We start from the raw sequence: 23,734 nt of genomic DNA, 5'->3' as shown, positions 1-23,734 counted from the left end.
TTACTTTCTTGTTTTTTTTATTTTCACTTATTTTTTTTTTTTTTTATCAAATAGACAGATGATCAAGTTTAACCCTATGGTTGAACCACTTATTGTCAATATGATTAGAGGCATAATCGATGAAATATCTGGAATATCCTTTTAAAGAGACATATAGTTGGACTCCAAGTTCCACAATGCACTGCGTCAAACGCTGTGTCGGTGCAATTGCAGGCGGGAGAAGGTGTTATTCTTGAGAGGATTTCAATATTGGAGCGCATACATAATCAGTTGTTGTTGCTGTCTGTGGTTATGGAAAGCCTGTCTAACCCTAAAAATGAGAAAGGCAACAGAAAATCAAGGGAAGACTCGGTAAGGAAACCTGCGGACTTTGTTTGCTCTCCATTGCTAAGTTGTAAGCGCGTTAGCCGGCTAGCTAAAAAGGGCACTTCCTGAAACAACGACTTGCTAATATCACATTTTATTCTAAATTAGCCAGGCACAGTAAGGGCTTTTATAAATTCTCTTCAAGCTAGGAGAAAAGGCTGTCAATCTTTCTTCTGAAAGCTATCCTAACATGATGAAGTTAAAGAATTAATAACACTGCCATGTTGTTTAAAAAAAAAAACTGTAAACACGACCTTAATGTGAGGTTCCTCGCTAGCATTACCTAGCTTTTATTCTATTTGCTAGAATAAGCGCTGCTAATACTTGCTAATATCGCTATGTTACTTTGTGAAGTAGTGACACAGCTGAGCAATAATGATAGAGTTAACTCTGAAGCTTCATAACATTTGCTGCTGCTGGACTCAATGTTGTCGTTAACGTAGCATGCTGTGACTGGTGGCAGACAGGCAGGTGTCGGCTTTTTGTTGGCCGCGGTAAGACGGCTCATGATGGGGTTGATGCCCCTGCAACGCTTTGGCTCTTTTGCGTGATTAAGTTCTAAATTTGGATTTGAGTTGCATGTTGTCTTGGTGACTAATTTAACCTCAGTTGCCCCCTCTTGGCCTTCTTGCAGGACGCCTGGAGAATATCTCTCCCCGGGGAGTAAAGGTGGGTCTGCGTTGTCAAGTGTTTAAAAAATTACATCATGAAATGTGGTGCACTTTCGCTGACTCTATAGTTAGTAAGTAAGGGAGGGAGCAATGCTGTCAGTTTTCAAACGGTAGCAAGTTGTGTTTATTGGATGCACCTCAAATACAAGAACCCTGCTATCAAACCTACCTGTATGAATGTTGTAGCGTTCATTTTTTTGGTTGAAACTGTTGTAGAGAGGAGCTAAATCAAATTTGTTCTAGTTTTGGAGGCAGTAGTTTGTGGTGCTGTTGAATTGAGTTTCTTATATTTTCTCCATGCCATTTAAGCCGATGAGTGTAGACAAAGTATTAGGAATGTGTATTTACATGTTAGAATATTGCATATAAATAATGAAAGTTATTTGACCTGTGTTTGTGGCCAGTGGACATGTTTAGTCTGTGGTACTGAAACACACCAGTCACTGTTCGTTGAGTTCATTATATTGACTCATCGTATTATTTGGATTGGCCTTGTTTTGGTTTCTGTCTCAAATGCCCTAAGTTGTCTTCATGGAGGTAAGTTCAATGATTAGTCAATCCATTAAGTGCAGTTGTGCTGAGGGTCGAAACATGGCATTTCAGGAAACACAATGACATTTCACAAAACACACCAACAATTCAGGTAATAGTAAAGAGGGGCAACACTTCTTTTTTTGTGACTGGACAGAACCCAAGTCCCTGGCAACAGTTCAGTGTCATTTTCTGTTTCTTTTGTGCGCTCTCAGCAGTGTCCTTGAATGAATTTTAAACTGACTTTGAAAGGATGGAAGAGGAGATTGTAATCAAAATAAAGAGACTATTTAAATAAAGGATGTTTATATGTGGCTGAGGTAGAGTGGGTAGAGCTGAGGGCTGTTCCATCAGTGAATGAGTGTGTGTTGTTGTGTGTTGTATGTGTGCGTGGGTGAATGTGGCAAGTATTGTAAAGCACTTTGAGTGGTCGATATGACTGTAAAAGCGCTAAATAAGTGCAGTCTATTGACCATATGATGTAATAACGACAAAGTGAAAATAGAATTTTAGAAATTTAGCAAATTTATTAAAAAGGAAAAACTGAAATATCAAATTAACATAAGTATTTAGACCCTTTGCTATGACACTTGAAATTTAGCTCAGGTGCAACCAATTCTAAGCATCCAAAGCATCCTCCAAAGGTTTCCTCCAAACATGATGCCTAGAATTGAATAAAGCCCATACAGTGGAGTGTTGCAGTGAAAGTTTTCCTTCTGCAAGTGTCTCCCATTTCCACACAGGATCTCTTGAGCTCAGCCAGAGTGACCATTGGATTCTTGGTCACCTCTGTTACCAAGGCCCTTCACCCCTGATTGCTCAGTTTAGCTGGCTGTCCAGCTCTAGGAGGAATATGCTTTTGTCATATGGAGTGAGGAGATGGGGCAGCTACTCTCTCAACAAGTGACATAAGAAGGGGCATCTTATCAAATCCTAACTTGAAAGAGCATAGCATTTAGAGTGACCCTCAGGCTGATGTAATTTTGCACCAACCCACCTTAACACATTTATTAAATAAACTTGGAATTGATTTCTGTCCAATCATAAACAAGAAGTGTTGTCCAGCTAGTTCCGTAACCTGATTGCTGTTGTGTTTTGTGAAATGTTGTGTTTGACCCTCAAATTCATGAATATGTAAAAATGACTGATAGATGAGCCACAGCTATAGGCATCATGGCCCTAAAATGACAACATGTTCAACCCTGTTTACACATGAGCACTCAAACGGCACATTTTGTCATGTCTCCTTTGTGTTTTAGTGAAGGACCTTACACTCCAGCAGCACTCTCTATCCCATTTCACATCTTCTAATCAGGAGACTCCAATGAAGCCCTCTCAGGTCCCTAACCGGCTTTCTCACCCACCACCCAGGAGAGCGTTGCCACTTCAGAGCCCTGAGCTGTGCTACAGGGACAGACTGGGTCCACCTCGGCAACCTCCTCATCCCTTGGAACCAGTTAGTTCAACAGAGTTTAATCTAGGCAGCCCAAATAACTTTAGAACCCCAACACATAGGCCCTATCACATGCCAAGAGACAGAATGGGTCCTCCACAGCAAACTGCTCAACACTCAGGCTCTTTCTGCTCATCAAATCTTGTCCCAGTAAGCCAATCTCACATTGATACCTCTGCAAAAAGGCCACAGCCCTCGCCTGCCAGTATCAATCACCATGCTTCCCCACAATTCATGAAGGATTTAGGCACCCACACCCCGTCCTTCCACACCAAGGGACCTCAAGTTACTGAACCTATGGTCACCTTGTCTTATTCAGGATGTAAAAATGCAAAAAATGAAGAATCAAACAAGGTATTGTTTTTTTTTTTTAATGTGGCCATTATTGAAAACTGGTTTTGTTAAAGGTGTCTTGTTTATGACCTGTACTACAGCAATCATGTTATGCTAAATTGTTGTGGTTCTTAACATGTTCTCTGTTAGGCTCCGTCCAGTAATGTGAGGAGTCTCGTACCTACTGTCCAGCTGCACAGGCCCCCTGTGACCACAACCCTCAACACCAGTGCAGCTCAAGAAGTTTACCCATGGCCCTTCTCAGACTCAGGGCACTTAAGTCCTGGAAACAGCCACGCCCCCCCACGGGGCTACCAGCCTTTTCCCAGTACCCAGTCCTCTGACAGAAGTAGTTCTTCCAGTTTACCCAACATGCACAGCCCTGTAGCTCCTTACCAGGTAAAGTTTGTTATATGTTTAATGACATGTCAAATTCATTTAGGGTTTTGGTTGAAGATTTTGATTGTTAGCTTGTTGAGAGTTAATATACTTTCTTTTTTAGGTCCAACAATTTGAACAAACACCTTCAAGTGAAAAACTAACGCCAGGTAATACTGTCAAAGAACATAACTCATCTACTTAATTTATACACAGATTTGTGAATGTGCATTTTTCCCTTTTGTAGTTATTAGAATAATGGTCACACACAGACTCTGTCAACTTATTTTCCTACTTATCAACTTGTTCCTCAAACATCTGCAATCTGTCATCTCGTTGACTCTTCAGTCGTATCTTTTTTTGTTTTTAATATTTGAATTCTTACATGGCACATATCATTTGATTATTTTCATTGTTATCTGCTGATTAATGTATAATTATTTGATTTAAGGAATATTGAAACATGTCCATCAAACTTTTCTAAAGCCCCAGATGATGTCATCAAATATGTTGTTTTGTCTGACAAATGGCCTTAAGGCCAGACACTGAAAAGCAGCAAATTCTTAAATTTGAAATTCTACCACCATCAATTTTTTTTCCTTAAAAAATTACTTAAATGATTGGTAAAAGGAAATATATTATTTGTCTTTTTCTGTCACCAGCAATGGACTTCAATTGCTCATCTCAGAAGAGGCACAGGGAGTTTGAGGGCTCTGATGACAATGCAAAGAAATTGTGTCTTCAGGGTACAAACTCTGGCAAAGCACAGACACCAAAACCTACTGTTTGCAGCTCAGTCAGCACTTCACTTGTGTCGTCATCGAGGCAGCCTTCAGTCTTGGAACTGCTGCCCGAAATCACAGATAGCCATCTGTGCTTGGAGCCAGCATGTGGTCAGTCAACATGCTTGGAACTGTCGTCCACATTTAAACCTGCCCAGTCATCCTGCGCATCACTGTCACCCAAACCTTGTATAAAGAGACGACAGTCAGACGGGGCAAAGCAGGCACACGTTCATTCCACTCATAATCATATTGTGAAGATAAAAGAGTTCAAATCATCTTCAAAGCCTGTTGAAGAAAGTTTGAAGAAAATAAGTGAGGAAAGCGATAAAAGGAATAAATCAAGCACTTTGTTATCTCCTGAGGTTTCTCAGAGGGACAATAGTAGCTTACCTCATTGTCAGCTGGGCAGCCACCACTCTGGGCATACTCACTATAGTACCTCTGCCTTACCAGTCAAGAGCCTGAGCAGAGGTAATCATGTGGAGGAGAGCAGAAAGACGCACAAAAGTACTCCCAAATCGGCCTCAAAACCAAATGCAGGTCGTACGGCAGAAAGGAATAAAACCGCCCGCCCACGAAGACCTGTAGTAATCCACTATGATACAGATGAGCTCTTCACCCCTGATCCGATGACTTATGTAGTCAGCCCTGGACATAAGACTGCAAAGTCAAAGACAGATGAGGGAACGATTAAATCGTCTACCTCAGAGAAAAGTTGTTCTAGCACTGTAACCAGCTCCAGTACTCCAGTTACTGGATCCTTGTGTCGCAAAACTCAGAACTCCAAAGTAACTGGTTCTCCCTATGCAGTAGACACCAAAGTCTCATCCTCAGCAGGTAACCCACAAGTCCCCTTGCCAACTGTAACTTTAGAGCGGGTAAAACTTGAAAATGTAATGCACCTTTACTCTAAAGACGGGGAAGTCAAAAACAGTCAAAAAACAATCACTTCCTCGGGTAGGCAGCTTAAGGAAGAGAGTGTTAAATCTGATGATAAACACGCATCTCGCCTTCCTAACAAAGTGACTTCAGAGACTCATACTGCTGCCTCCAAACAAACTTCTACATCCCATTGTTCTCAGTCTCCACCACTGGGGAGACAGGCAAGTGAAGGAGGGAGAAAGCAGGTGAATGAAGAGGATCCCATAGATGTGGAACTGGACCTTGGACTGAGCTTTGCATTAGATTTTGATGTAACCCAGAGCTCCCATAGCAGTGAGGAGGAGCAGCTGCTTTCCTTGCAGGAGATGATGGAGCGTGTTACCAAGCCCCCAGATACACCGGAGAAGGGAGCCTTCTCAGAGCCTAGTACACCTGGACATCGCAGCAGCCAAGTAAAAACGGTAAGTGTCAAAGGGTTTGTCTTTATTGTACATAAAGTTCTGAATGTATAATCACCTCGCTGAGCTAAAGGATCAGTAAAACAAGTGTGTTTCTTTGTGGATCTTATACCTCATCTGTTTACGTTTCCCACAGCAGCCATTGCCACCAACCACAAAGCCAGGCCACTATAAGAACAACCTTGATCAGATGCTGAAGGAAATAAACACCAATAAAAAGTAAATTATTCAGAAAATTTCACGACTATTACCTTTTTAATTTCAGCTACAGTAGCTGAATATGAGAGGAGTTAATTTTCTCTGCATTCTTTTTATCTGTCAGAGCTAAAGAGATTGAGACAAAGCTTTTAACGGAATGTAAAGAAGACCTGTTGAAGATAGCTGAATATGAGGAGGCTGAGGAGAACCAGGAGGAGGGCATATCCACTGAACAACAGTAAGACATGCAGAAGCATATTGACACATTATATCTTGTCAGTGGGACATGGTCCTTGCATAGTCATAAACTGTAATCTGCATTTTTATGTTTAATTGTAGGGCTGTGTGATATGATCAAAATCTCAAATCAATACTTGTTACTCATACTGTTTCTCTACCCTGTAAACTGGAGCCAGGTGTTGCAGGTACAAGTTGCAACAGCAGCTGTATTTTTAAAATAGACATAAATAGTCATGGGTTCTTGAAAGTGCTTGAATTTATATATTCTGTGCAAAAATAGAAATTGAAGTTCTTCTGATATTTTTTCACCTAACGTAACTAGGCCATGTGCCACTGTCTCTCTGCTAGTTCCTGCTAGTTCTATGCTTTGTTGGATCCTTGAATTTGAGGGGTTTGGGTCTGGAAAGTCCCCCAAATCCTTGAGTTCAATGTTTAAGAAAGTGTGAGAACCTTGGGTTTGACATGATTCTTGTGTAGGTGGTAAAAGGGTGAGGGAGTGTGAGTCTGTTGTGGTCAGTGGTCTGTGGAATCATTTGCAAAGTACATCCATGTGACAGAAATAGCCCTTTTTTTTTAGTATGAGCTGCTTATTTTGACTTGGGTGGTTAAATCTCACATTGATATGTCTCCTGTTTGGAATTAGTTAATTAATTACTAGGTCATGATAACTGTCCTCCATGTTTGCTTGTGTTGCCTTGATGCAAATTTCCTGTCTGCATCCGTGCTACATAGTAGAATGCAAAGCGTTGTCCAAAAGACAAAGAAAATTGTCATAAAGAGTGTGATTGGTGGCTCAATTAAATAAATGATAGAACATAAAATTAAACGATTTTGAAATTATATGAACGAACATTTTCCTGTCATAGCACGATATACAGTATATTGTCAAATCACACAGGACTATTTTGTTGTAATTTGTTTCCTAGGGAATTCCTGCAGCGCTACTCGCTCATGTCCAATGCAATCAGGGAAGTGCCTCCAGGAGAAGTCGTGTTCAACTTGGAGAAATTTGGCCAGATCTTCAACCAGGACACACTGCAGCTTAGACAATGCATGGTCAATCCACAGGGGACAGCACAGAAAACACTTCTTTGGTGAGCTCTACTCTTTGTGTACATGTGGAGGTTTAGAGCAGCATATCTTGAAGAGATTGAACAAGATCTTCTTGAACAAGAACTTGAACAAGAATAAATTTGATATGGGTAATCATTGAATTATTATTTTGGGGACCTTCTGACCATTTGTCTGGGGTCAGTTGCAGCAAAAAATTTACCATTGACCAACACAAAGTTGTCCTGAAAAGTAAATGGCTAAACAAACCCAAACTACATTTTTAGCCTCCACACAGGAAAGGCAAATTATTAGTATTTTGTTTACTCCATCCAGCACTTTATACTAGGGTATTATTTTTTTAACATGAAAGCTTCTACTGGCCATTAGCAAAGCTTTAGACTGTTAGTTTTGCTGAATAATTAATTCCTCTAACCTTTCTCTCCCCACTTAACACTCCCCGTCTATCTATCAGGTCCAGTCCTGCTCAACTGAGATTACATGTAAATATTGGATTGTTCCAGGAAGCTTATGACTGTCACTCGCCCTGTCCAACTCAGGTTACCCGTTTCCTATTCAAGGTAGGCCCCTCAAACCTAGAGCCTGTTAGTGGTGATTTTTGTCCAAATGTCTGAGCATTGACAGTTGTTCTTTGTTGATCTTGTCAGATGATGTCAGTCCATAATGAGAGGATGTTATCTGATAAGATACTACAGGCCCTCTGTGACATTGCCTGCACTGCTGCTTATCAGATTGGTCAGTGTTCTCCCCACCCTTAAGATTTTAATATTTCCTCACCTGTTGCTTAGACATATTAACTAATTTTTTTTTTCCGTGTGCAAACTTCCTCAGTGAAAAATGGGAGCCAGCAGTTTAAAGTGTGGGTTCCCAGTTTGGCTGATGTGACACTGGTCCTGATGAACATGGGAGTTGCGTTTGTTACTCTCTTTCCTTTCGAGAATCTGCAGCCTCCATTCACAGAGGGAGATTTGCTGTACGTAGCCATCTTGTGTGAAGGATCACTCATTCATTTTGTTCCCCTTTCCTGAAAAGATGATTTGAAATTAGTTTGTTTTGTCTTTGTAGGGAGGACATCTATATCAAAAGTGACAGTCCCTCAACCAACAAGGAACAGAGGACTTTCCCTGAACATAACTGTAACAACATGTTGAAGGTGAGACACAATAGGAAACAGATGTCCACTAGGAACAGTTAGCTCTCGTGTGTTCACCTTTCAGATCATTCACTACTTGTTTTTTTTTCTCTTTTTTTCTCATCTGCAGTACCTGTCTTACTGTATGGGCCTGTGTCCACGGGCGTACAGTGACAATGAGCTGCTGCTGCTATTAACTGTGGTGGGAAGGGTGGCCCTGGACACAGGGCTCATCCTCCAGTCCAATGTGGAACTGTATCCCCTACAGTATAAAATCATCAACAACATCAGGGACTGGGACACAATGGTCAGTGCATATGTGTCTCTGAATCTTTGATCTGCAGAAATTTCAGGCAGATAGTGAGAATCACAGTTTATACTACTATATGCTGTTTTGTTTGACCTTTAATTCTCAATGTCATTAATGATTTAAAATCTGCATTATAGTCCTGTTGAGTCTTCTGAATTTATTTTAAAATCTCTTTAGCTGCCCAGAATCTGTCTGGCCCTTACTGATCTAACAGATGACCACCACAACATGTGCCTGGTAGTTCAACTGCTGCCTGACAACACACGTGGAAAGTAAATCTTTTTATCTTCCTCATTTCTGTCTAAGCTCATCTCAATTATTTTTTTGATATTAGATTGTATACTATATTTTTTGTTTGTCTGTTTGTTTGTTTTAATATAATGGCACACCATTAAAAGTATTTTTTTTGTTGTTGATTTGAAAAGACAGCTGCGCCGACACTTAAGCCTGTCCATGATCTCTAAGCTGTTAGATGGAAAATGCACTTACAGACCTGCAGAAAAGGAGTTTCAGGTAATCTGCTTCAGTGTAACCTGAACCTAAACAGTTTCCGTCAGATGCCGGCAGTCATTATATTAAATTTTAGGGGACCTTTTGCAGTTTTTTTGGAATCATTAAATGGTTATTGCAATCTAATGAATGTGTGGTACCCTGCTTAGCTCTCTACGCTGAGGCCATACCTGCCATGTATGCAACCCTCCACCCTTCTCCGAGGCATGCTGAGGAGTCAGAAAGATAAAGAAGAGGACATGGCCACCCTAGACCAACAGGTGAGCATAAAGTTAATACCTTAAGCTTCAAAATGTTCCAACCCAAAATTTATTTTAGATTTTTTTTTTTGTCTTGTTTTTCATATCTAGTTTTCTTATGTGTACATTTTCTGTTTGTTTGTTTTTTTTTCTTCTTATGTATTTTTCTTTCTATGTATTTATGTGTTTCAGTCCTACTACCTCTGCTATAGCCTTCTGACCTTGGCAAATGAAGCTTCAAATTTTCAGTTCTTCCCAGCCCATCAGAAGGTATGATTTGTCCTGAATTCTTTCCTATTCTTTAGGGTCTATGTGCTGGTAATTTTTAATTTAATGTTGACTTACCAGTTATTTTTTTGTGGTTCTCAGAAGCAGCTACTGTGTTTGTGCTCTGAGCTGGAAACGCATGTCAAGTGTGACATTAGAGAGAGTGAGAAATGTCTTTACCGGAGCAAGGTGCGTATGATTTCAAAAGGATCTTCAGTTATTTGTGTGTGTGTGTGTATCTGTGTATGTATTTGATGTAGATCCAGATGCAATATAGAATCATTTTCTGAAGACATGAAGCTAAATTCTGGAGATCAAATTTGGTGATTGGGGCACTACACAACATTACTGGACCTTTTTACAATGACTGTACCCTCAGGAACAATATAAAATTAAATTCCAATCAATGATGTACGTTTATATTGCCATTAGAAAGCTCCTTAGTTTGATTGTGTTGAATGCTGAGAAAAAGTCAATGAATTAGTTCATTTGGTTTAAGTTCATGCCTTTCACAAAAATCCAATCAAAACCATTGTTAAATCTCAGTCACTCACCTACTGCTCATCTGAAGTAATACCTTGCTGAGAGACTTTATTGTAGATGTACTATTAAATTCATGCTGTTACAGTCAGACTTCAGGTCATAACTAATAATTTTGCACAGTTTTCAAGACCCAAGCCTTGGTATTTTGGTAAAGGGAAACAACCTTACAGGAATATCGCTGTCGACAGAAGAAAATATAAATGTTGAGAAATGCCTGCCGGTTTTGTCACTGATACAGTTTCTTTATTGATTGCCTAATCAATTGTTTCAGCTCTAAATTAAGTTGTTTTGCCCACTTTCACAGTTGGACATTTTTGCACAGCCCTTAACTGCTGAATATGCTGTAGCTCAGCACAGTAGCGTATTGTTGCTGCCTGTTTATTTTACTGGAATACCTTTCAGAAACTGGGCCACACTTTTCTTTACCAATGTGAATATGTAAAAGTGATTTGAACTTTTTAATCTGTTTTTAATAGTGTTCTGGTGAGCAAATACAAATTTCTACTAATAAATCAATGCAGACTTGGTTTCAATCAATCATTTAAATTACCCTGTGCTCTGTTGTGCGGTATGTTCATCAGCCTCTACCTTCCTCCTCCTCCTTCAGGTAAAGGATCTTGTGGCTAGGATCTCCACCAAGTGGCAGATGCTGCTTCAGAGGACCAGACCTCTCCATGTACAGTAGTCACACACCCTAATGAATTGTTTATTTACATTATCTATTTAACTTCACTTAAAATCGGCTCTGTTTCTTAGAAGTCTTCCAATAAAAATCAACAAGTTTATGATTTTCATTTGCATTGCTATATTTTCATTCCTTAGGGCAAGCTGTATGATTATTGGCAACCTAAGCTTGTGGATACATTGATCAGTAGCCAAGAAGAGGACAATATGGATAACAGTGATGATGGGGAATGCCAGACAGAAAATCTTGTGATGGAGGAGCCTGAACAAGAAGAGGACACCAATGAGGATGAGCAGAATGAGATTGCAATGACTGCTGCTGACGATGAGAAGGAGGAGGAGGAGGAGAAAGAAAAGGAGACAGAAGAGCAGGACATTAAACTGGATGAAAGGCAAGGAGAAACAGGAGGAGACGATCCAGTGGATGAGAAAAATGAAACAGAAGAGGCAACAGAACCATTAAGTTAGAGTAAATATTCTTTAGTGTGGGCAGAGTCTGGGACATGGTCTGAAGAACTGCTGCCTTTAGTTACTGTAAAACTAATTGTCCTGCAGGGTTCAGAATCTCCTCAAGTATGCAATACTCGGTCGTGAAAAGTCTTAAATTAATATTGTCAATTATTACCAGACACATTTTCTTGTTTACTGATTGATTGTTAAAATTTTACTGTTGTTTTGAGTGTGTGCATGTTGTTTATTTTTTAATGATAAAAAAATACTTTTTATAGCTGTTGCCAAATACAGAAAATAAACTTTATTTACATGTTAACAGAATTGTTTGTTGCCTTTTTATAAAACATCTCAGGCAAAATTTCTACTCCCATTGATGTCAGAAATATTACAATAACTATACAAGAGCCTTTAACAGCCACACTTGGAAAGTCCACGAAGCTAAAAACATGTCCAAATAATGCCACATAATTAGTTCAGTTTGCAGTGATGAAATTGTGCAGTCAGTAGCTTTTAAGATTTTCCTACATTCAATTACTTTTTCGACAAATATTAGGTAGTGCATACAACCACAAAAAAATACAACATGACTTCAAAGAGAAGCAAAATGACCACAAAGAGAAAAACAATAATAAACAATACAATGACAGGCGTAAATCCACAGAGGTGCAAGACTGCAAACACAAAACGACAACAAAAAGTTGCAAAACTGCTACACAAAGACCCAAAACAAGGAAAAGATGCAAAAATAACCTCTCATCATCCATCCATGTTAGCAGCATATTAATTTAGTTTAATTTAATTTAATTTGGAAGACATTCAAGTGCCATATGGTGCTGAGGGAGTGAAAGAACAATAAATAACTGGACATAGCCAAAGCACTTGAAGAACTCAAATGTTAAAATGGCTGACTTTGAATGAATCAAGATAAATAAAATGTGTCTTCGTTAGGCCCAGATAGGCATATATGAGAATAATACGTGTTAAACTCAACTTTATTATTTATCCCACTGGCAGAGACGGGTTATCTACGGGTGACCTACTGAGCTGTGAGCTTCTTCCTCTTGTCTTGGTTGTTAGTTTGTTCCGCTCTCCGCCCCACTTTCACTGGGTTGCCAGGCAACAGTAGTCAGGTGACTGTCTGCAGACAGAACATGGCTGACCTGTCAGAAGACCAATGAGGGAAAGGCCAAATTTAGCATAATCGATCTTATTTTTTACGTCGTTTCTGACCACCCTTGACCGCCGTGGACAGCAGTTGACCAGAGATATTCAAGGTAAGCATGAGAGCACTTAGATTTGGGTAGATATTTTACTCTGTGTTACTTGGAACAGCTGAAGCTAACGTTAGTTGTGGCTAGCTAAGTTGAGCTAGCTGCTAGTCAAACAGTCCCCGCTTTCTCTTGCAGAAGCAAGTCTATTTGGATGTGAAAGAAGGAAATAACATGTAGGAAACTTTATCAGCACATAACAAGTTGTCTTCCTCAAATTTGTAACGTTATTACGAAAATCAAACCTAGCTTGTATCGCAAGTGTAGCACTGAAACTGCATTAGTTAAAGGTAAGATAATGTTACAAGTTAAAATTGATTGTATTTGTTGTATTTCAGCGGCTCTGGAAACCTAAACCCAAAACTCACTGTCTACACACAGACAGTGTCCCTATGGGAAGGAAATCACTGGATCAAACTTGTATTTATTGTGTCATCAGTTGGTCTGTTGACGTTGAATGATGATGAAGATGGTTCAATGATCTGCCTGGTTTATTTTACAGAGTTTTAAACCTTTGCCCAGAGGGCAGTAGTTTTTACTGGTTGTTCCTTGGTGGGAGGCATCACGTATTATTTAACTGGCCTTGTTGATGTCCTTGATTCTATGGAGAAATGCACAGTCCTTACACAGACTAACTTAGGTTTCTGGAGAATCTTCATGGCTTGTTTAAAGGAGATATAATCACTGCAGTTTATGGTTTGGGCTTGGCAATAACAGTATAAAATTGCAGAAGAGAGTTTAGTGTGTCCATATAAGGTTACCTAAATGTCCTCAACAGGCTTTTATATTCAAACAGTCTCTCCACTATTTAGCTTAAACAGAAACTAGTACAAATATACAAATTAAAGCAAATATGTGGGCTATATTATTACATCATTATTAATGACAGGTGCTTAAAAGCCATTCTGAATTATTAATGCCATTAACAACAAGTGATCTGATTTCAGATGAGTGGGTTGCCGGAGGGAATGCCAAATGGCCCAAGCCGGAGTGAAGACTTAGAGAAAGATGCTCAGATTTGGGAGAGACCCTGGACTCTTGAAGAAATGCGACAGAACAGTGCCAATTGGTCTTTGGCGGCTGACTCAGGAGTAAGTCAGAAACATCTTCCCCATCTTTCAGGCCAAGAAAACAATTGATGAGAGAGATGCTGCAGAAATGCTTTTGAAATCAAGAGTAGTTGAAGGGATTGTGAAATGTCTTCTGCTTTGGTGCAAAAGAAGTAACCCTGTAACCATTGCTGTCTCAATAAGTGTTTGTTTTTTTTTTTTGTCTTTTGTCACAGCTCTTCCTGTTCCTCCAAGACTTCTCCCAGAGAATGCTGTCAAAGACACATGAGATTGAAAAGCAGTTGGACAGTCTGATCCGTGACACCAAGGCCACAGACAGCTGCTTGCATTCTGTCTTTAATGACTTTCTCATGCTCTCCAATACACAGTTTATAGAAAATGTAATGTATATATTTGAAACGTTTGATCATAATTTGGTTTTATTAGAAACTAAAGGACATCTTGAACTTCTCTGGTAACAAAAATATCGTCTTGTTTGTGTGGTGTTGCAGAGAGTGTATGATGAAGAGGTGGAAGAAACTATAACAAAGGTTGATGCTTTGGAGAAGCAGCCTGAGCAGGTATATAGAATTTATTCTTCCTGCTCTTAACATTTAGAAGACACAGATGCCGACCAATATAACACTGAATAATGCATTTCAGTACTATTATTTCCAGGTTAATCTGGCCACAGCACCCACTTCTCTTTTATTGCCCTGTGACTGTCATTTATGTTTTCCCTTAAGGAGAAGACTCGAGAGCAGAAAGAGGCAGAGTTGATCCCGAAGATGCAGGAAGCTGTGAATTATGGTCTGAGAGTACTGGAGTCGGCCTTTGAGCATCTGGACATCAAAGCAGGAAACTCTGACTCAGAAGACGAGGAGGTAACTGACAGAGTGGAGGCCATCCTAGAGCCCAAGGTATGCTCTTGAGTTTGTAACAGCATGAAGGATTACTGCAATTACCTCAGAAATGCATGTGCTGCATCTTTACATTAATGTACTTTTATCTGTGTGTCTGTTTTTGCCTTGTCTTTTAGGATCTTTATGTGGACAGGCCACTTCCATATCTGATTGGTTCCCAGGCCTTCATGGAACAAGATGATGTTGGACTTGGTGACCTCTCAAGTGATGGTAGTGTACTAACTGCAGCATCTTCAGGCGCTGTACATTGCCCATCTGCACTCACACAATGTACTGTTTATTTTCCTCATTGTGTCTAATTTCTTTACAGAAATGTCAGTTGACAGCGACAGAGACAGTGTGATTGAGAGTGAAGATGGCAAAGATGCAGTTGTAAGATCCTTTTTCACGTGCTCTCACTGTATTTCTCAAGGTTTTTAATCTTGCATCTTACATCTTACATCTTCCTTTAACAGCATTCTGATGAAGATTATAATCAGGAGGAGGATGAAGGTCTTAATAATATTAAGACGGTAAGCTCGATGTCTGTTTGGTCAGCGCATCAAAGTAAACATTTAAACTGAACAAATTCATCATTTTGAAGTCTCCTTTCATGCTCCCTAGAAGTCATCTATGTTGAGTTATGATGATGATGATGAGGAGGAGGATGAGGACTCTGACATATTTGGAGAATCAGACAAGGATGATGATGATGACACAAAGGTATGCCTGTTATAACTTTGTTGTAGTTTAGGAATTTGCTTCTCAGTGGTTTATTTGTAATTTCAATCAGAAAACATTGTTGCTGTCTCAGGTGGAAAAAAATCTGGTTGTTTTATGTCACATTCAGAACACCGGCCCATCGTCGTTTGCTGATGAGCTGGCAGCCCGGATCAAAGGTGAACCAGTTAACAAACCGGAGGGAGATCGTGCATGTAAGTCCCTGTCACTGTCAAGCAACTCTTGGTTTTTCATATCATCTCACTTTGATTTTTTTTTTCCCCCTCACACTCATATTTAATTTCAGGAAAAGTCAAAGCTCCGATGTTTATATTTGAGATTTACAATGTAAGCATTTCAAGGATGAGTGCCATCATTGCATGTGCATGCTTATGGATATTTTCTTTTTACCATGTCATTTCTTGGAAGCATTGACATCTAAGAAGAAAAGTAAAAGCAGAAAAGAAGCAAAGCCTTCAAAGTCACAGGGTAGGACCTTCAGTCATCATCAGCGCTATTCAAACATTGGCTTTACCTTGCATTAGTTATCTCCATAGTATGCACATTTTTCCCTGCACGCTGCTCAGTACTTTGTGTATATTGTAACAGCAGTTGAAGACGACAGTGATGACATGTTTAAGCCACCCAAGATGGATGACGACGACTTCTCCCCATTTGGAGGCAGAAGTGGCCTCTTCAGTGGAGGGAAAGGCCTGTTTGACGATGATGATGAGGTACATCAAACTGCATGACTTTCAGTGCTCCCGTTAATTCACTGTAATTCCACACTTTGGCTTGATTTTTATTTGTGCTGTATTATGCTATGCCATTCAGGGTGATCTCTTCTCTGAGGCACCAAAACCTCCTGTGTCTGAAGAGAAAAAAGTGCTGAATAAAAGCACAGTTCAAACTACAGGTAAAACAGCAATATAGATAAGATGTGTACAGTCATACTGAAGAAAGTGGACTAGCAGATTGTCTCATAACTTTTCTTTTCCATCGAAGAATCAGGAAAGAAGATTCCGACAGGTGCCGTATCAATATTCCCAGGTAGTTTCAGTCCCTTGTACGACAGCAACATATCACCTTTTTATCTGCTTCATCATCTTCATACGAATCTAATCGCTTTCTCCCAACAGATAACAGCCTGTTCAGTTCAGGGAATGACTCTGATTCAGTGCGGAGCAAGGAAAATGGAACTCCAGTTCCCGAGACCAGTGCTGCTTCCAAACCAGTTCCTACAGGGGGTGCTGTTGGTGGAGGAGGAGGAGGTGGGCTGTTTGACGATGATGAGGAGGATGATGACTTCTTCAGTAGTAAAAGTCTGAAAAAATCTGACCCTGGTAAGGGTGTGGGAATGGGCAGGTTCAGTGCTGCAGTTCACATTCAGGTGGGATCCTCACCCTCAAACCGCTGTGTCTTTGCTGTTTTTCTGACTTTTTCAGCTGGAAAGGAGAAACCCAAACCCAAGAAGGCTATTGACCTCTTTGATGAAGATGACGAGGATGGTGACATATTCAGTGATAAGTACAGCACGCCAACTCCAGCTCAGAGCAAGAAGGAGGTTGTCGAAGAGCAGGCTAAACCACCCGAGAGGAAGGTAAAGATCAACATATGTGTGTCTCACTGATTGCTCACAGTATTAACAGTTGTATGACTTACATATTTAGTTTGTTATTTCTGCATATCTGTTTTGTGACATGTAGAAGAGTCCCTATACTGATTCATTCTCATGTTTAGATGCCAGCTGGTGCCATCTCTATGTTTGGTCCTGGGACTAAAAGCTTGCTTAGTGAGGGCCTGAAAAAACGTCAGCCGTCTACCAGCGAGGAGTCTGAGAAATCTGAGGAGGTCTGAATAGATCATTGTTTAACAATATGCTCCTGACAAAATCAAATTTGGTGTGTTTTTACTTGCCAAATTGAAGGTTCTTTGACCAAATAGGACTCCATTGGGCTTCTGTAATTTGCAGTGTGTGCAGGCTATCTATCTTAAATTGTCAGAAGTTTTGCACTGTCTACCAATACACCACCAACTGGTTGCTGGCCAGTGTATTTTCAGTTTTTATCTAAAGAGTTATACCAGTTTTAATATAACTCTGTGTCAGGCATGGATGCCGTTAAATGAACAGACCTAGATGCAGTCAGTGTATTGATGTTTGCTCATATTTGAGTGCTGTCTGAGAAAAGGCCAAATTTGATTTAGTGTGGAGTAAACTGCTGGCCTTTACTCCTGTTGACACAGTTCACTGCTGCACTGGTATTAGAACTTCAAGTTAGAATTTAGTAACTGTTTATATTAAATTTCATTTTCAATAAATCTTAATTTTATGTATTGCAGAATGGGCCTGCATCAGATGTTGGGAAAGCTGCCGTCAAGCAGGCTCAAAAACCTGAGACCAGAGGCCTCTTCTCTGATGATGAAGATACACAAGTAAGGCTTTCAAAGTTTACTGGAAAAAAGTAATAGCAATGATAATGTAAATTTCAGTTACACTATATATGTATTTTCCTTCTACAGGTATTTCCAACCATTCCTAAGAGTCAGTCTAAACCTGAACTTACAAGCCAGAGCAAAGCCAGCACGGCCCCGGTTTCCTTATTCGATGATGAGGAAGAAGAGGTAGAAAACTTATTAACATTTCACACGTGAACAAAACTGAATTAGGTTAGGCTTGTTTTTTTGTAGTGTACATTACAATAATCTGGTTCTTTGTCTTGTAGGATCTGTTTGCATCTGCAGCTAAATCTAAACCAAAACCTAATCAAGCTAAAGCCTCCACACCACAGCCAAGTAAGACTGTGTCCAGCTCCCTCTTCAGTGATGATGAGGTATGGCAATAAAAAAAAACCCCAATATTTTTCTGCAGTTTGCCAGTATCTCATTGATTGTGCTATATGATAGATTATTTTCCTCAATGACAGGACCAGTGGATAAGTTCCAAAAGTAGTGCAACAAAGCCAGATGCCAAGACAGGAGGGATGAAGCCCAGTGCCAGCGCCCCCTCCAGTCTCCCCAGTGCCAAAACAACCCAAAAGAGTAGCCTCTTTGAAGATGATGAGGAGGATGAAGATCTCTTTGCTCCAACAAAAGAGTCAAGGTATTTTTAGTAATTTTTTTTTTTTCATTCTTATGTTGGAAACTGTGCAAAAATATCACCACGGTTAAAATTATTTTAAATCACTGTCATTGTAATTTGTTGAATAAAGTACACAGTGTGTATTGTATTGCCCATAATTGTTATCTATCCTCCTGTTCTGTCTCTTGTCATATAGTCAGAAGAAGCCTCAGAGAGTGGCACTCTTGTTTGAAGATGAGGGTGATGATGATGATGAAAATAAAGGATCCCTCTTTGGCATCAAACCAACTGTCCACACAAACACTGCAGCCCCAGCTGCTAAAGTGAGTGCACTGACTAATTTTTATAATTCACATTTGTCATAGAAAACAATCATGGTTTTGAAGCTTGCATAGAGGAGAGTTTAATTCCTTCAGTTAAACAGAAAAAACAAAATTAAAAAATCCTGTTGACTCCATGAGTTTGTCATGCAACAGTGACTCTGTTATAGTTCATTTTTTTACACCATTTATTTGCATTACCTCCCACTCTGAGATTAAATTATTTTACTACTTGTATTCTTCAGACATCTGCTGTAGCCTCTCAGTCGTCCCCCCAATCACAGAAATCAGAGGGGGTTACAGTTTCTAAGACAGCCTCTGAGGACAAGCCTTCACAGCAGGAGAAGCCAGCTGCAAAGACCCCTGAGACACTTCCACCATCAGCATTGCCAGAGAATAGTGAAAGTAAAAAGAAGCCTGCTGGAGCCGTCAGTCTCTTTGGAGGCATTAATGTTCTTGACAACAAGCAGACAAAGAACCCGTTGAATGAAAATGACAATGATGACAGCTTCCTCTCTAAGGACAGCCCGCCACCAAATGTTAAGAAGGAGGAGAAGGAAGAGAAAGTTAAAACAAAAACTGTTAGTCTGTTTGAAGATGAGGAGGAAGACGAATCAGATTGGAATGATCCTATATTTACACCCAGTAAACCCACAAGCAGAAATACGTTAAAGGTTTGTATGGTCTACAGTAAACCCAAGAATAGTGTGAAGAATTAATTTAGTTGCATCTCCTGCAGTACATGTAAACATACATGTCTGTATTTTTTTGTTTTTACAGCCTACAGAGGAGCGACCACAGGCAAAGAGCACAGGTGTGTTCCAGGACGAGGAGCTGCTGTTCAGTCAGACACAGCAGAAGGACAATGACCCAGATGTTGACCTCTTTGCCACCTCAGGGAAAGCTGCAGTCAGTATATTAAATAGTCTTATCTATTCATCTAATTCCTTTCTCTCTACAAGAGGTACATTTTACTCAACTGCATGGCATCATCACTAGATGGTAAGAATACCCAACTGTGTTTACTTTTTAGAGCTCCAAGCTCAGCTCAGTGAAGCCAGCAGCACTAAGTCTGTTTGCAGATGACGATGAGGATGACCTCTTCAGCTCCACCAAGCCAAAAGCTCCTCCTCCGGTAGCAATTTGATCATTTTAGTAATTAGAATAAGGCAGATTCCTGCTTCCCAGCTATTATGTTGGAAAAAGATTCAGGTGTGTAAAGAGATTATTTTAGATCAGCAGGAGAAACTTTAGCTCTCTTTTGTTTTTCCTCTTTCATTTTCATTCACAGAAAGTAGCAGAGAAGCCCAGCAAACCTCCTGACAAATCACTGCTAACAAGTCCAGAATCTGTGACAGAGATTCAGGTGAGTCTACTTGAAGCATGTTCTGTCTTCAGTAATATCATGAACTACGTTGTTTTTTGAGGTCTTGAGCACACATAGCTGTGTGGTCATGAGATTTTTGCTTTGTATCAGCTCTTTTTTTAATATATTTCTGATGACACATCTACCTCGTAATTTACTGCCTATTCAAAGATGCTAATATTTGTAGATGAACTCAATAAAAGCCTTTTATTGGCTAAAGTTCTGACCCTGCTTTAATCTGACCACACAGAAACCTGCACCAAGCCCTGTAAAACCTAAAGAGTCCTCATCAAGGATTGGGAAACTTCAAGTAATTTTTTTGTTTTTATTAAATCAAAAGTCTTCATTCCTGACATTTAACTCTGATTACTCCTGATAAAATACTTTCCTAATCCCACATGGGAACATTTTCTGTCTTTGAAGGTTTCTTCCTTTTCATATTCCAACTTAAAAACTTGGCTACGACAAAGCAGCATGACTATAAAAATGAAGATAATTCTCTGTTTCAATTTTGCTAAACTTGAAGACTTTGCTCGCCCTCTCTTTCAATTTTACTAGATGGCAGTCATGCATCTTTCTCTTGCCTCATTCCATCCACAGTTCTGGTTTTTCATTTTCCTCTGATCTGCTGCTTGCAACCACACTGAAAAACCTTGTGAATAGAGAGTAGTTGAAAAGTGTAGTTTTGAGACATAGAAATGTACAAATGTAGGATATTTTAATCACAAAGTCTGTGTCTCTGGGTCAGTGCTCAGGATCCATGGTGTTTCTTTTCGTCTTGATAAATGTTTCTGCTGCTGCATCTGTTCATTTTACACTCAGGCCAACCTGATGATCAACCCAGCTAAGTTGCTCCCTGGTGCTGCTCCCAGTATGCCAGGGGCCGTAAGTGTACTTCCTGGCATTGGTCCTAGTTCCTCCTCTGGGGTGTCTAGCTCCAGCCTGAGCCCTAGCCCTGCCACAACTCCTGTAGGAGCCCAGAACGACAGTGAGGGAGGAGTGAGCTTCGACACCCCAGTCCAGGTTACAGCACTGCAGAGCGCACACAAGGTGGGTTTTTGATTCATAGAGTGTAATATTTGTTATCTTGAATTATTTTTGTTGCTTTTTCATTGCTTGGTTTTCTGATGTGTTGTGCAGAGTCGTGCCAAAGGTTCTGCACATCGGAGACCCCAGTCCAGAGCTGCAAGGCAGCACGCTGCCCAAAGATCTGTAGAGAATAGAGAAGCAACCATTGGTGAAGACGTTCCTGGGCCCAACCCCAGTCTGTCTGGTTCAGTCTTACCCCTACCAAACAAATCCAGCCAGATGCCTGCCAGTCTGACGCTGCCTAACTCAGCCGTTCCCACAGCCTTGCCCGCCTCCTCACCCTCTCAACCACCACTCTCTGAATTCTCCCCCAGACCATCTATACTGACATTGCCAGTATCTACAAACACCGGAAAGAAAGACTCTAGTAAGGACAGCCTAAGTACCAAGGTGCTGCCGTCTTCTGATGAGGATGACCTTTTTGGCTCTGACAGTCTGTTTGAAACCACTTCAGTCACTAACACACCCCCTACCATACAAAGTACCAAGACTACACAACCTGAGGCCAGTAGTGGGGTAGGACTGAAGAAAGACAAAGACAAAAGCACATTCCCATCCATTTTTGACGACAACACTGATGACCTTTTCCAAAAGGTTAAGCCAAGGTCAACTACCAAGAAAGCCAAGGCCTCGTCATTTTTGGAAGATGATGATGATGATGAGGACATCTTTGGAGTGAGCAACAGTTCCACTCCCTCATCCACTAGTAGTAAAGAAATCAAGAACAGCAGTAGTTTTTCAAAGCAGGACATCTTCCAGGTACCTTTGTTTTACATTGATGGTAATTCAGTCAAGGTTTGTCTGTGCCATCATAAAAATGTATTCCATTTCTTTTCTTATTGGCTGTGTCTGTGTTCTCAGGATGAAGTAGCCGCTGTGCCTAAAGTTCACAAGAAGCACAAAGAAAAGAGCATTGATGCCAGTTTGTTCGATGACGACATTGACATTTTTGCTGACCTGACAGACACTTTAAAACCAAAACAGAAATCCAAGACAAAGGGAGAGGCCAAGTCAATATTTGATGATGATATGGGTAAGCAACAATAAAATGCATGGATGCATTCATGTTTTATTCAGCATTCAGTTTTGCTACTGTCTGTTCTGTGGTCTATCTTGTGTAAAACTTGCATATTTAACCAAGTATTGTGCCCATTTTTCTGTTCTTTAAAGATGACATCTTCTCACCAAGCACAGTAAAACCAGTTGCAAAGGCTGCCAATAAATCAAAGAAGACACCACCATCCCAGGAGACAAGTGCAGCAGCAGATTCAAGCAACATATTTGATGATCCACTTAATGCTCTTGGTGGGAACTGAGCTGTTGTTTCTGTGTAGCCAGATTTGTACCCTTGTGGAATGTGGATTAATTATTTTGTCATTTGGATTGCTGAAAGATTGGAGATCAATACACTGTTGATAGAGTATTTATTCATATAAATTCATATAAATACTGTGGCTTATTTTTGGCAGATAAAGACTCAAATGAAAATGGTTCCAGTCATCTTCTGACAGCATTTCCAAAATCATCTCAGCATCAGATCATATTATGTAACAGTTATTATATACTGTTAATCTTTATTATACATGATAGCACTTTATAAGCATACCATATGCTTAGCCTCAAAGCCTGCAGAAATTAACAGTAAATTGTTTTGTTTGTTTTGAAGATGTTTATCCTTTGGCTTTGCCATGTTGAGATTCCATGTCTTTGGGTTTGTGCCATATCACGGTTATGAGTAATCATCATGTTTACTTAGTGTCTTAGACATTTTGACAATGTTTTTATTAATAAGAAATTCATCCATTTCTTAACTTTGGCTGTGATGAAAAAGGAAATTCATTTTTAATAACTAAAAAGAACCATATTTTATGCTATTTGAAATGTGTGTGATTATTTCTGATTTAACTTGTTTTCATGTGTAGTGTCTTAAATATTTATCAATGTTTGAGCAGCAGGAAGCTCACTCCAAAGAAAAGGAGCTTTAGATCAGTGTTTACTGATCTACTGATTTACTAATCTACTTCATTTTTGGCTGATGGTTCAGTGTTTCTACTGAGGTTAGTGTTATTGAAGTAAAAAAAAAAAAGAAGATATTATCATTGCTCTCCTTTTAGCATTTACAGAAAACCAAACTAGCTGTTAGAAGTTCTGTAACCTTTTCCACGCTAGGTAGTAAATAAATATTCAAACACTGTAAACACATAGTTCTTAGGTAATGTGGTGAAGCTCTAAAAAAAGGCATTAAAAGCCTTTTTGTCTCACATGAAGGATGGTAACCTTATGGTGCTACAAAGTGGCACACATTTGAAAACACATATTTTGGACAGAGATACAATTTTATTAATTTAATTAATTTGTGCAGGAAAAGTTAAGACTTCATGTGAAGTCTCATATAAGAGATGTATAGTAATGTTATTGTAAGTGTTTTACATTTATT

General features: G+C 39.8%; 2 protein-coding genes across 8 annotated transcripts; both read left to right on the top strand.

Annotated features, from left to right (window-relative positions):
• The first annotated feature begins 186 nt into the window (after positions 1 to 186).
• Positions 187 to 11,820, top strand: slf2 (SMC5-SMC6 complex localization factor 2). Of its 4 annotated transcripts, none has more exons than XM_071480613.1 (21): positions 187 to 351; positions 1,001 to 1,035; positions 2,828 to 3,375; positions 3,505 to 3,753; positions 3,857 to 3,902; positions 4,395 to 5,860; positions 5,994 to 6,076; positions 6,180 to 6,293; positions 7,222 to 7,389; positions 7,821 to 7,926; positions 8,014 to 8,101; positions 8,198 to 8,339; positions 8,432 to 8,519; positions 8,629 to 8,805; positions 8,986 to 9,080; positions 9,234 to 9,321; positions 9,468 to 9,578; positions 9,750 to 9,827; positions 9,927 to 10,013; positions 10,975 to 11,043; positions 11,190 to 11,820. In XM_071480613.1, the coding sequence occupies exons 1-21, from the start codon at positions 317 to 319 to the stop codon at positions 11,517 to 11,519; spliced, it is 4,203 nt and encodes a 1,400-aa protein (XP_071336714.1). In that variant the 5' UTR covers positions 187 to 316; the 3' UTR covers positions 11,520 to 11,820. The 4 variants fall into 4 exon arrangements, with proteins under 4 accessions (XP_071336714.1, XP_071336716.1, XP_071336715.1 ...); XM_071480615.1 differs by having other exon boundaries at positions 190 to 351; positions 2,828 to 3,024; positions 11,190 to 11,817; XM_071480614.1 differs by having other exon boundaries at positions 190 to 351; positions 5,997 to 6,076; positions 11,190 to 11,817.
• Positions 11,821 to 12,637: 817 nt separating this feature from the next.
• Positions 12,638 to 23,171, top strand: washc2c (WASH complex subunit 2C). 4 transcript variants are annotated; one of them, XM_071480611.1, is made up of 31 exons: positions 12,638 to 12,778; positions 13,720 to 13,863; positions 14,058 to 14,222; positions 14,334 to 14,402; positions 14,571 to 14,741; positions 14,861 to 14,954; positions 15,055 to 15,116; positions 15,200 to 15,256; positions 15,348 to 15,446; positions 15,574 to 15,658; positions 15,873 to 15,932; positions 16,053 to 16,177; positions 16,278 to 16,359; positions 16,449 to 16,493; positions 16,583 to 16,786; positions 16,889 to 17,043; positions 17,184 to 17,294; positions 17,784 to 17,876; positions 17,964 to 18,065; positions 18,167 to 18,274; positions 18,368 to 18,543; positions 18,719 to 18,845; positions 19,088 to 19,516; positions 19,623 to 19,751; positions 19,876 to 19,977; positions 20,134 to 20,208; positions 20,459 to 20,518; positions 21,031 to 21,258; positions 21,349 to 22,056; positions 22,159 to 22,330; positions 22,468 to 23,171. In XM_071480611.1, the coding sequence occupies exons 2-31, from the start codon at positions 13,720 to 13,722 to the stop codon at positions 22,611 to 22,613; spliced, it is 4,383 nt and encodes a 1,460-aa protein (XP_071336712.1). In that variant the 5' UTR covers positions 12,638 to 12,778; the 3' UTR covers positions 22,614 to 23,171. The 4 variants fall into 4 exon arrangements, with proteins under 4 accessions (XP_071336712.1, XP_071336711.1, XP_071336710.1 ...); XM_071480610.1 differs by having other exon boundaries at positions 14,568 to 14,741; positions 16,056 to 16,177; XM_071480609.1 differs by having other exon boundaries at positions 14,568 to 14,741.
• Positions 23,172 to 23,734: the final 563 nt, after the last annotated feature.

This window comes from Trachinotus anak, unplaced genomic scaffold (assembly GCF_046630095.1).
Source record: "Trachinotus anak isolate AG129_WGS33_773 ecotype Australia unplaced genomic scaffold, CSIRO_AGI_Tana_v1 ptg000007l, whole genome shotgun sequence".
NCBI classification, from domain to species: domain Eukaryota; kingdom Metazoa; phylum Chordata; class Actinopteri; order Carangiformes; family Carangidae; genus Trachinotus; species Trachinotus anak.
Note: the sequence above shows the minus strand (reverse complement) of the source record. Positions and strands in the feature narration are given on the sequence as shown.

Bases quoted from the DNA above. Each gene is read 5' to 3' on its own strand.
- washc2c (XM_071480609.1), top strand. From the start codon at position 13,720: ATGAGTGGGTTGCCGGAGGGAATGCCAAATGGCCCAAGCCGGAGTGAA. The intron at 14,223-14,333 runs GTAATGTATATA...GTGGTGTTGCAG, and splicing joins ATACACAGTTTATAGAAAAT to AGAGTGTATGATGAAGAGGT. The intron at 17,877-17,963 runs GTAAGGCTTTCA...TTCCTTCTACAG, and splicing joins CTGATGATGAAGATACACAA to GTATTTCCAACCATTCCTAA.
- slf2 (XM_071480613.1), top strand. From the start codon at position 317: ATGAGAAAGGCAACAGAAAATCAAGGGAAGACTCG. The intron at 1,036-2,827 runs GTGGGTCTGCGT...TTTGTGTTTTAG, and splicing joins TCTCTCCCCGGGGAGTAAAG to TGAAGGACCTTACACTCCAG. The intron at 8,340-8,431 runs GTACGTAGCCAT...TTGTCTTTGTAG, and splicing joins TTCACAGAGGGAGATTTGCT to GGAGGACATCTATATCAAAA.